This window comes from Procambarus clarkii, chromosome 91 (genome assembly GCF_040958095.1).
Source record: "Procambarus clarkii isolate CNS0578487 chromosome 91, FALCON_Pclarkii_2.0, whole genome shotgun sequence".
Taxonomy (NCBI): domain Eukaryota; kingdom Metazoa; phylum Arthropoda; class Malacostraca; order Decapoda; family Cambaridae; genus Procambarus; species Procambarus clarkii.
The window spans coordinates 12,551,971-12,564,482 of NC_091240.1; the positions used below are offsets into that span (position 1 = coordinate 12,551,971).

General features: G+C 41.2%; 1 protein-coding gene across 1 annotated transcript in view; it reads left to right on the plus strand.

Annotated features, from left to right (window-relative positions):
- The window catches only part of Vps13B (vacuolar protein sorting 13B), a 79,372-nt gene that overhangs the window by 40,619 nt on the left and 26,241 nt on the right, over positions 1 to 12,512 (plus strand). Inside the window, exons 24-31 of the mRNA XM_045768163.2 lie at positions 292 to 454; positions 1,284 to 1,469; positions 4,597 to 4,864; positions 6,433 to 6,608; positions 6,804 to 7,000; positions 8,281 to 8,421; positions 8,693 to 10,563; positions 10,730 to 11,236. Coding sequence (XP_045624119.2) covers positions 292 to 454; positions 1,284 to 1,469; positions 4,597 to 4,864; positions 6,433 to 6,608; positions 6,804 to 7,000; positions 8,281 to 8,421; positions 8,693 to 10,563; positions 10,730 to 11,236 — 3,509 coding nt within the window. The remainder of the gene's footprint in view (positions 1 to 291; positions 455 to 1,283; positions 1,470 to 4,596; positions 4,865 to 6,432; positions 6,609 to 6,803; positions 7,001 to 8,280; positions 8,422 to 8,692; positions 10,564 to 10,729; positions 11,237 to 12,512) is intronic.

The following is a 12,512-nucleotide window of genomic DNA, read 5'->3' on the forward strand; positions in this document are numbered from 1 at the left end:
AGGTTAAGTAATATTTGCAATTACGAAGCAATAAGATGCTTATCTTAATATACTAACAAGGTTAGGTAAGGTCGGTGTTTTCTATGAAGCTTTTCAAGGTAAATTAAAATATTCACAATAAATTAGTATGTCACATATGCACTTATTTAATAAGTCAATATTGACTTAAAGAAAGTGCGAGAACGGGTTGACTGGTGGGAGAAGAAAGTCATATTGTATTATTGAAACTAAAGTCATAGGTTCATTTGTAAAGAAGAGTTGATATTAATTTCATTCTTAAACTTGCTTAAGGATCTTGGTACGATTTAGTGCGTGTAAAGGGAGGACGTCCCCGCAGTTCTTCTGGTGAACGCCTTCGTGTAATGGGAGAGAATCCTGCTCTTGAGTGGAATAACTATGACCCTACTCAGGATAGCAAGAACACAGATATTGTACTCCATCCATTTATTGCCAGGTTAGTAACCCGATGACTTCTATGCAGATCAGATCACCTAAAAGTAATTAATGGAGCTACCTGTAATAAAGCATTTGGGCTAAAGCTGAACATTCCATAATTCATCAACAGTTTTATCATCAACAAGTCAATATGCAGGCGATGAGTCACAATAACGTGGCTGAAGTATGTTGACCAGACCACACACTAGAAAGTGAAGGGACGACAAAGTTTTGGTCCGTCCTGGACCATCCTCAAGTCGATTGTGACTTGAGAATCGACTTGAGAATGGTCCAGGACGGACCAAAACGTCGTTGACATCCCTTCACTTTCTAGTGTGTGTGGTCTGCTCAACAGGTCAATAGTTTAATAAATGTCAAAATAGGTTTTGAATTGTTATTATTACCTAACAGAAATTTATATTTTGTAAGCAAAGATCACACTCATTTAGTGTCTTAGGCAAATATTTTTGTATATGCCAAGATTTCTAGTATTGAATTAAAGATTTAAAGTCTATTTATTAAACATGGCTTCCCGGCTTGGTGCCTTCTTTGATAATTACTTACTTACTTATTAAACGTGAAATAATTTAGGCTCTCTTATTACTTAAACATACTTGCAAAGGTGTATTTAAGTTAACTACAGGGAAATAAATAAATAAATGTCCACTGTAAGCCAGAATTCTGAGCATTGTTACCATATATTGTACAGTACAGTATACAGTATATAATTTATATTTAATATCCGTTAAAATCACATAATGGATATAGAATATGCAGAAGCTAGTTACGGAGATCTTCATTGACTTGACAGTTGATCTTTACCAGCTCATTGTTTTACCTTTATTCAGATTTGACAGTCGCGTAATAGCTGCTCCAGCAATTGTGTATCGAGGTGGTGTGGATGAGGAAGGAGTTCCCCGTAACACATTAGTGGCAGGACACTCGTTGGAGATCAATGCCACTTCAGATATTGATCTTCACATTAGTCTGCCTCAAGTCACTTTGCTACAAGACATTGTTGAGGATACTACAAGGTAAACATCATCCTTCATTATCGTCATAAATCATCCCCGTTCACTTGATTTGCCATAATGTACTAAATACAAAGAGCTAACCTAATCAGAAATCCATGAACCCAAGCCACCCACTTAACCTAACCAACCTCTGCATAGAAACTGTGGATATTTGGGAGTTGCTACTTTTCATAGTACTGTACCTACAGTGGAACCTCGTGTGACGAGCGCCTCAATTTACGAGCATTTTGAATAACAAGCTCACAGATCGCTGACAATTTGTCTCGATTGGCTCGTTTGATTAACGAGAAAACCACATGTTGTGTTCCTGCTGCTTCTCGAACATTCTCGGATGCCTCCGACGATGCAAATAAAATATTTTTTCTGGGGGGAAGCCCCTTTGGCTCTCCAGAGCTTACTAGGCTGATATGCTAATGTCAGACTTTGGCATCAGTCATGTGTATGGAGTTTTGTGGGCCTACCGGGGACCACGAGCCAGAACCTGGCCCCTCTCAGAGAGGCATGGGGAGCAATGGCCTATAGAAACCCCTATGTGGTTGGAAGTTCTGGCTCCGGTGGTTGTTTCAGCACTGTGCCTAGAGTGTGGTGTCTGTCTTCTAGGTGGTACGTGAGCTGGGAGTAATTCTCCAGTACTCGGGCTACATGCGCCTAGGGTTTCTTTCCGTAGGTGCCCTGTAAGTACTGTACTGCCCTTGGGGCTTGGGGTTACCTTCCACAAGTTCCTTGGGTTCTGCCCCTGCTAGGCCATTTACTGCTTGGTTTTCAGCCACCCCTTGTATGCTAGGGTGTTCTGTCTGCTTGATACCTGCTTGATGGGATTCTGGGAGTTCTTCTACTCCCCAAGCCCGGCCCGAGGCCAGGTTCGACTTGTGAGAGTTTGGTCCACCAGGCTGTTGCTTGGAGCGGCCCGCAGGGCCACATACCCACCACAGCCCGGCTGATCCGGAACTTCTCTTAAAAAACAGTCCAGTTTTCTCTTGAAAATGTCCACGGTTGTTCTGGCAATATTTCTTATAGTCGCTGGGAGGACGTTGAACAACCGCGGACCTCTGATGTTTATACAGTGCTCTCTGATTGTGCCTATGGCACCTCTGCTCTTCACTGGTTCAGTCTGGCATTTTCTTCCATATCGTTCACTCCAGTACGTTGTTATTTTACTGTGTACATTTGGGACCTGGCCCTCCAGTATTTTCCATGTGTATATTATTTGGTATCTCTCTCTCTCTCGTCTCCTTTCTAGAGAGTACATTTGGAGAGCTTTGAGACGATCCCAATAATTTAGGCGTTTTATCTCGTTTATGCGTGCCGTATATGTTCTCTGTATTCCCTCTATTTCAGCAATTTCCCCTGCTCTGAAGGGGGAAGTGAGTACTGAGCAGTACTCGAGATGGGACAACACAAGTGACTTGAAGAGTACAACCATTGTGATGGGATCCCTGGATTTGAAAGTTCTCATAATCCATCCGATCATTTTTCTGGCTGACGCAATATTTGCTTGGTTATGCTCCCTAAACGTTAGATCGTCGGACATCATTATTCCCAAATCCTTGACATGCTGTTTTTCTACTATGGGAAGATTCGATTGTGTTTTGTACCCTGTATTATGTTTCAGATCCTCATTTTTGTCGTACCTGAGTACCTGAAATTTATCACTATTAAACATCATGTTATTTTCTGCTGCCCAATTGAAAACTTTGTTGACATCTGCTTGTAGTTTTTCAATGTCTTCAGCAGAGATAATTTTCATGCTGATTTTTGTGTCTCACTTGTTCACCTTGGGGTAGGAACAGTTTGCACTGGTAGGGGCGCAGGGTACTGCGCAGCTTGTTTTCACCAATCATAGTGGCTGGCTCTGTTCCGCCTGGGTATACTGTCCTCTTGCAGGGTTTTCTTTTTCTTTTTGTTTATCTGCCTGGTGGGGGGGTCTGCCTTGACAGTTCGGGAGTTCGTGGTTGTCTGGTTTGCGCTTCGGAGGGTTTGGGTCACTCGGTGCTCTACCATTCAGCTCTGTTCAGACTGTTCTCTGGCGGTTCTTGCCGGAACCACAGCCCTCCCTCCCCCTCCCGGGGAGGGAAGGGCTGCACAGACAACCGGCGTGGCAGTAAATTGTGATAATTGATTGTTTGACTGTTTCCTTGGGATTGTAGGGAGTTTCTACCTCTGTTCAGTTTTTGTTTTAGTTTCTTACCATGTGGGGTTTGTTTTGTTGTGCCTACCTTTCTGGGTGCCTAACCCCAGTCGATGGCAGATAAGGAAAATCCCCAACCTCAATGGGGTCTTCCAGGGCCATTGCTCCCAGAAACCTCTCTGAAGGGGCCAGGTTCTGGTGCTGGTCCCTGGTAGGTCTGAACTCAATTGCTAATGTCCCGGTCTAACATAACATACATAAGCTCCAGGGAGCCTCCAGGGCTCACCCAGAAAATGGCGTTTCATTACATTCAACGCTGTTTTTTTTTTTTAAGAAACACGGAGCAGCCTAGCTGCCGAACACCTAACGAGCCTTTTTGACGTTTGTTTTGTTTTTCAAAATTTTTAATTTTTTCATTTTTTTTATTAGAAACATGGAGCAGCCTACCTGACAAACACAGAATGAATCTTTTGCTATAAAAAATGAACTAAAATTGAGCAAACTTGAAGAAAGAAAAATGTCATAAAGGTTTGTTCAGTGTATGTATGATAGGCTGCTCCATCATTTAAAACATCGAATATCATATTGATGTTTTTCGGTAGTAGAACGGATTAATTTGATTTCCATTATTTTAAATGGGGAAATTCGTTTTGAAAGACGAGCATTTCACATAACGAGCTCGGTGCCGGAACGCATTTAATTTGTTATTCGAGGTTCCACTGTACTTGGTAATTTGCACGTTGGTGACCATGACATTCATTATTAGACATACTAGCTGAGATGACAGGTTACATAAATAGTATTAAATACCCCCAGAGAATATTGGCCAGCACTATTGGGAAAAAGATTTTATAAAATAATGTATATCCATTCACCATATCTTCCACACTACTATCCCTGATGGAGAATCAGCACCACTACACTTTTTTGGTACTACTTTTTAGAAGTACGTACAGTAGTGCCTGATGGCCATAGACTATTAATTTCTTATATTTTCAGACTTGTTACTCAGATGCTTTCAAGTGGGCGACAAGGAAGAATTGCCTGTACACCCTTAGATATACAAGACAGTGGAGTTGATTGTGATATATCATCTGTAGAGCTGTCAAAGGGCATGATGAGCCATAAGACAACTGAAACCAGCAGCAGCAGCAGCAGCAGCACCTGGTCCTTTGTGCCTCTGGAATTACTGGTCACTGGAGGGAAGATCACTGCCAGCATCTTTGATCGAGGCATCTTGGAAGATGGACAGAAATTTAGTGTTAAGGTGAGAAATACAGAAATATTAATGGGAACAATATTCATTGTGGCACTGAGATTTATTAACACGTATGCCTTAAATTTCTCAAACCTTCGTTTTCTTCAATTCATTTCATCTTCAGGAGACTGTCTTTCCCTGTATGCAAGAAACAAGGTGATTAATTATTGATGATCTTTATTCAAGGGGAAATATGTATTGAGAAACATACTTAATTTGAATATTAGTTTCAAAATTAATGTAAATTTGTGGTGAAAGTTGAATAAGTAAGTGACCAACATATAGTGTGTGTTGACATGTCACCTGTCTAGCCTCCTTCACCACTCAAATTATGAGGCAACTTAATTAATATATTTAATTCCCTATAATATTCTAATAGATTTGATCTCTTATTATTCATGCATTTTCCATTTATTATGTATTAATGACTAATGAGATTTATAAAATGAATGATGACGGAGGCTGTCATTAACTCCATAATTGTGTGTGCGTTAACTATCAGTAATTCTTTGTCAGTGTTAGGTTTGACAAGGGGTAAGGAATTGTCAGTCCTCCTGACACAGGTGACAAACCATCGTCAATCCTCCTGACACAGGTGGCAAACCATTGTCAGTCCTCCTGACACAGGTGGCAAACCATCGTCAATCCTCCCAACACAGGTGGCAAACCATTGTCAATCCTCATGACACAGGTAGCAAACCATTGTCAATCCTCCTGACACAGGTGGCAAACCATTGTCAGTCCTCCTGACACAGGTGGCAAACCATCGTCAATCCTCCTGACACAGGTGGCAAACCATTGTCAGTCCTCCTGACACAGGTGGCAAGCCATTGTCAGTCCTCCTGACACAGGTGGCAAACCATCGTCAATCCTCCTGACACAGGTGGCAAACCATTGTCAGTCCTCCTGACACAGGTGGCAAGCCATTGTCAGTCCTCCTGACACAGGTGGCAAGCCATTGTCAGTCCTCCTGACACAGGTGACAAACCATCATCAATCCTCCTGACATAGGTGGCAAACAGTTGTCAATCCTCCTGACACCGGTGGTCAATATAAGAAAGTGAATAGGTGAATAGGAGTACAAACTGGTCACATCAAGTGTTAAGAATGGTTGCTTGATAATGATTCCCCATCATTCAGTACACTGGCCCTTTAGTTTAGTTATGTTCATTAGTCATAAGGATGCAAACTATTATAGTCCATGTGCAAAATTGCCTTTAAAGATATTTATTCAGCAAGGATTTTATATTTTCAGTTTCAGGACAATTCCTCAATTGTAAACATGGCTCAAAGTATTTACAAGTCTTAAGTAGAATATTGTTGAGCGAGTATAATTAGATAACCAATTAAGAATGACCAACCAGTTATTCGCATTTGAATTTCTAATAACTTGGAAAGTCTTGGCACAGTTAATTTTTTCTGGGTTAAGGCTTTTCTAATGCTCCCTAATCCAGAAGCTTTTGCCCATTGCCTGACAAGTATCTTTTTCTTAATGGTATTTTCAGCCTCATAAAAAGTGTTTTACCATACTCAACACCATCTTTTTGTATATATTTCTGCACAGTTGAATTTTCCAGGGATGGCAGCGTAGCAAACTAGAACAGCGAGCCAAAAAGAGGGAACGGGAATTAGTTGGAGAGGCTGCATCAACCGAGTCAGAACCATCTCCCAAGCGCCTACCTCACCACCGTACACGACCTCCAACCAGAGATGCTGACTCAGATTGTCATTCAGAAAAGGAGGTTGAAGATGGGTTAGTTATAAGGCTTGCTTTGCCATTTTGGTGCTCTACCGCCACTTTGCTTCGTCATCACTGTTTTGCCGCCAACTTTATATGCCACCATTTTTCTTGAATAAGATTTTAATTCATTATACCCAGCAAAATATCATTAATAATTATTCTGAACGACAGTGCTGTACTTTATATTTATACCATAATTATTTGTAGGTATGAAGGCTCAGAAGAGGGATCAGTCTGTGAGGGTGGAGGGGTGAATCTGAGGCAGCCACGAATTTCACCTTTGTTGTTTGCAGTGGTTTCACAGCCCCACGCATTCCTATCTTGTCAACCACTCAAACAGAAGCTGGATATCTCTTGTTTCAACTTCATCCTTCGTAGTGTTCTTAAGGGATTCTCTGTTAAGGGTATGTTATATTCTTGCAGTTTTTCATAATAGTGTTGTGCTATTTTTGTTTATATCAAAACTTGACTGCTTAGTTTGAAAAGAATTTTGCAAAGTTAAGTGGCCCTGGCCATTCATCATACCATATAATAGTTCTTGTTTGGTGTGCTGCTTTTTAGCAAGGGTGTTTATTATGATCAACTTTCTAAATAATGTGTACTGAACAAATATTAGTATAAAAAGTTGTCCAGTGTTAGAGGTTGCCACAGCCTGATGTAAAGAACGAAAGTCTAAGAATACTCTACTCTATTGTATTTGGTAATAATTTTGTACTTTTTACTTGCATATTTTAAATATCTGGACATGTGTTGTAGTATTACCAGTTGAACTTACTTCTTGGAATGCAATACATTACTTATAAGTATTACAGTGTTTTAGACTGATTCAAAAACACCATGTAATCCATAGAAGATACCCATTTCTGGGGGAACCCCTTCGGCTCCCCAGAGCTATCCAGGCTGAAATGCTAATGTCAGACTTTGGCATCAGTCATGTGTATGGAGTTCTGTAGGCCTACCGGGGACCACGAACCAGAACCTGGCCCCCCTCAGAAGAGGCACTAGGAGCAATGGCCTATAGAAACCCCTGTGTGGTTGGAAGCATTCTACGTCTGCCATCGACCAGGTCAGGCACCCAGAAAGGTAAGCATCCCAAAATAAACACTTATTCTGGTGAAAATTGCAATGAAAAGCTGAACAATTGGATAGAACTCCCCAAACAGAAATGGGCAAATGAGTATGACGTTACACGTTTCCGCGCCGCTGTCTGTGCGGCTTCCCCCTCCCCGGTAGGGCGAAGGGGGAGCCCCAGACCCCCACACCGGCAATCCACCCTTCAATTCTGAGGCTGGACATCAATACACGCAAAAAAAACGCTGACCGGAGGGAGGGAGGGTTGCCGGGGGAGCCTCCGGGTCTCGCCCAGAAAATGGTGTTTTTCTGGGAGACTGACCTGGTCGATGACAGACATAGAATGCTTCCAACCACACGGGGGTTTCTATAGGCCATTGCTCCTTGTGCCTCTTTTGAGGGGGCCAGGTTCTGCCTCGTGGTTCCCGGTAGGCCCACAGAACTGTAAACACATGACTGATGCCAAAGTCTGACATTAGTATTTAAGCCTGGATAGCTCCGGGAAGCCTCCGGGTCTCACCCAGAAAATGGCATTTCATTACATTCAACGCTGGTGTTTTGTTTACCAGTATTTTAAAATTTAACTGGAACTAAAATTATATTATTATTATAGCAACTGAGGCAAAACAGCTGCCTTGTCCAGAAGATTATACAACTTCTTGGTTAGAAACTAAACCTGGTGATCCACACCCCAGGACCGGCATCCCTCCTGCTTTACTACTTGTTTCAGCCACAGATTTTCTTCATAAACCAGGTAAGTCACAACACCTTTTGACATGTAGGTTAATTGGAGCCAGAGCCACCTTAACAAATTATAAATTAAGGACAGTAGATGAGCCTGATTTATAAAAGAGACATCATTTATATATCTGAACTCCCTTCAACTTCTGGGCATGTTCATACAGGAGTAAAGCAACTTTATTATTAAGTGTAACTTTTATTAATATAATATTTTGATTTTGCAATTACTGCACAAACTTACATTATCATAATAAAGAGTTTCAACATATATTTTTTTCCAACAGCTCGAATAAACATAGAAGTTGGAAGGCCTGTTCGTCTTTATTTAAGTGAGAGCCGCTGGCAGCAAGTAGTCCACGTCATGAATTGTATGGCTAAGGTTTTTCCGCCCGTGACAACTATGTCAGAACAAGAAAGAATCGGTGCTAATGAAAACATAACTAAAGAGGCTTCTTCTCCTGAATTACTTAGACAGGCATTGGCAAATTTTGATAGTATATCTTTTATTACCAGTCAAGTTGTTGTTAATTGTGAAGTCTTTAAAACACACAAGGCAAGAAGTGAAGTGCACAGTAGTTTTTCAGGAATTAAATTTTGCATTACCACTTTACGAAAGAGAATGAGCCAATTTCAAGATGCAAGGTCAGATATCATCTCTGAAATTACTGCTGCTGCAGAAATTCTGGATTTCCAACTGAAAACTATTTATCATTCCCAAAAACTTCAGCCTTTCCTTAAACCATGGACAGTAACAGGTGAATTTAAATTATTGTGGTTGCAGTGGAGTTTGCATCCATATATTGAAATTAAGATTGATACTGAAATTGTGACTGTGGATCTTGGGCCAGAACATTTATTTTGCTTCATAGATATATACAATCACATATCTTCCTTCATGTATGATAAAATGAAGGAACAAACTACACATACTTCATCCAAACCTGAAGAGAAAGAACATCATCATGATATCCTGTATCAGGATGACCTGCGGGCAGGAATATTCCAGTATATTAGTCTGGCTATTGAAGATCCCAAGCCATACCAGGTTGTTTTTGACAAAATGGCAGGAACTATGGTATGGTGTTATCCAGAGCCACGAACACTAACTAGAGTAGACATTTATCCTGTTCCCTTTATTGCTGCATCAGAATACAGTACTTCCATAGATGCTCAGGACAAAGACCAAGTCTTATGTGCCCTGCAATATTTTGATTCGCTACGAGAAACTTTTATAACGTATCGTCAGTTCCAACTTTCAGAATCAAAATTTTGTCAACTTGATTTGCCAAGTTTTTACGAAAAGCAGCACATTGCTGTGTCCTCCATGTGGAGAGTCTGTATTGATTTTTGTGAAGATGACAGCAGTTCTGGTGATGGCCGAATTGTTGTTTCTCCTGGGGCTTTAGCAGCCTGTATGAGAGTTGACTCCATGTTTTCAGTAGATTTGCTTCCTCGAACACAAGCAGTTGTAACAGTTGGTCAAGCACAAATAACATTCTTAAATCATCTGTCTCTTACAGGCAAGAAACTGCCGAAAGAGTTAAAATTTTTCTCACTAGACAGATTAGCACCAGAGGAGCAACCATTTCTCACTCTTACTTTGGAAAACTTGTTCCTTCGTAGCTATGTGTGGTCTTCTGCTGTGCATGTGCAGAGTGGAGGTGCTTTACGCTTGGATGTTCTGAGCTACAGTTTTTTGACAAGTAGTTGTCTGCTTGAGCCCACTTTCATAGAGGCAAGTTTAGTGAGACAAGATGCTGACGGGCCAGACAAACCAAGCTGTATTGATTGTGTAATGACAGTGAAGCCAATGTTTATACATATTAATCAGTCCATTATCCACACTTTAAATGTTGCTTATGAAAGCTGGCAGCAGGTCTGTGATACTGTACCAGAGAGTTCATGTGGTCCTAATTTAGTGCTTATCAAAAAATCTCCTGTAATTTTTATGACAAATTACCTTATTTGTAATGATACATTAGAAACTATCAGATTTGGACAAGTGGGAACTGATGAAAATGTACTTTTGACATCCCGAAGTATGCACTTGTATTGCTGGAGAAGCCACAAGCTCTTCCCTCAGCTGCATGCTTGTGTAGAAGGGGGAAAATGGAAGTGGTGTGATCCATTCACATTAGAAGCTGAAGGCTCACAGGTAAGAAAAGCTTTTGTCAAATTTTATCATCCATCTGTAAATGTTATTTTAGTGTCTGTAATGGTTTACATATTTCATTTTTCTTCATATAGTTGAGATAATTATTATTATTTTATTGAAGCCACAATATACTGTTTATAATTTAAAGGATTGTTGTATTTAACAGGTACACACAATCCACCATGAAAATCATCATTTTCATTTTATGGTGATCATTGAAACCCTTTCACCTACCCAAAAACTTATCACCTTCTCTGGCCTTCTCTCCATTGCAAACTGTCTCAGTGAAGATCTGGAATTTCGAGTTATAGAGAATGGCAAAGATAAAGAATCTCCCAAGCATATATCTACACATGTGCTTCATAGCGAGTTTGTGGCTCCATCTTTTGTTGGAGAAGCCCTTGGTGTTAGAGTGAGATTACTAGGTAGTCCATCTGTATGGTCTGGGGAAATTCCACTGTCATATGAACGCACAAAAGATTCCATGCTTGTTAAAATCCCCTTGAAAGCCAAAGGTGAGAGCATCATTGCTTGGTGTCGTGTGCTGCGACAAAGGGTTGGAACAGTTTGGAGATTGTTAGTGATATTCAGCCCCCAGTATATGGTAAGATCACACTTACCAAGACCTCTGATTCTTCATATCAACACCCCAAGCAATCACAGTTTTCAACAGGTGAGTGAGTTATCAATGGACTTAATGAGCTAAACCCACTTGATTATTCCTTTAGGCAATGTACTGCTCTTGCATGGACATGGCAAAGCATTTGGCTGGCCAAATTGCCTTTCTAATCCACGATGTAATGAATCGTTTTCAATTCACCCTTGCTAACTCATTGGGAATTTGAAGACACAGGAGAATGTCACTCAATTCAGTTGGAATTTACCTCCAGAAGATTCATTCATCTGTACTCGAAAGTTCCTCCTCCAAATAATACTCAGCTTGGAGAAGGTATTATAAGCCTGCTACATACCAGTAGCGATGATTAGTGTAAGTGTAGATGTCTGACCCTCTGGAGGTTATTCTGAACTGGATTGAGATTCTCAAGTGTCTTGCTTTCTTCATTAATAATCAGGTGACAGCAGATATGAGAATACTTCACTGTGTCGGGGTAATAAAGTCAATTTGAGTATTTTACCTGGTTCACGTGAGAGTGGGATATTGCCTGAAAAGAGTGACTGCATAACTTGTTCAGAAAACAGATTTTTTGTTTGAAATTAAAGTCTTTATTTTTATTCAAGTAAATCTTGGGTTTTAATAGTAACACATTTGTAAATAAGCTGAAAGCAACAATTTGTTACCCCCTGATTGTGAGCTTTTCTGTGGGAGCCCCTACAGCTCCCTGGAGCTTATCAGGCTAATGTATGTTATATTAGACCGGGACATTAATTAAGGAATTCAGACGTACCAGGGACCAGCGCCAGAACCTGGCCCCTTCAGAGAGGCTTCAGGAAGCAATGGCCCTGGAAAAACCCCTTGTGGTTGGGGTTTTCCTTATCTGCCATCGACCGGGGTTAAGCCCCAGAAAGGTAGGCATAACAAAACAAACCCCACATGGTAAAAAACTAAAACAAAAAACACGAACAGAGAGGTAGAAACTCCCTACAATCCAAACGAAACAAGCAAACATCACACTTTATTGCCGCGTCGATCGTCCGCGCAACCCTCCTCGCCTTGAGAGGGGGAGAGGGGAGCCCCAGACCTCACCGAACCGGCTGCCTAGCATCAGTTCATAAGCTAATGTCAACCGGGATAGACGCTTCTCTGGCCTCAGTTTCCTAGGCGGTGTTTGCCTTGTGTGGCGTTCACTGCTGGGTGTTGTGTTGTGCGGTGGCCAGGTGTTCCTCAGCAGTACCAGGGCTTATTGATGCTTGATTGGTTCAGCCGGGGGCGCGTCCTGTGTGGTCCGGTTGCTCTTTTTTGCCATTACCTACGTACCGTGTCTGGGGAT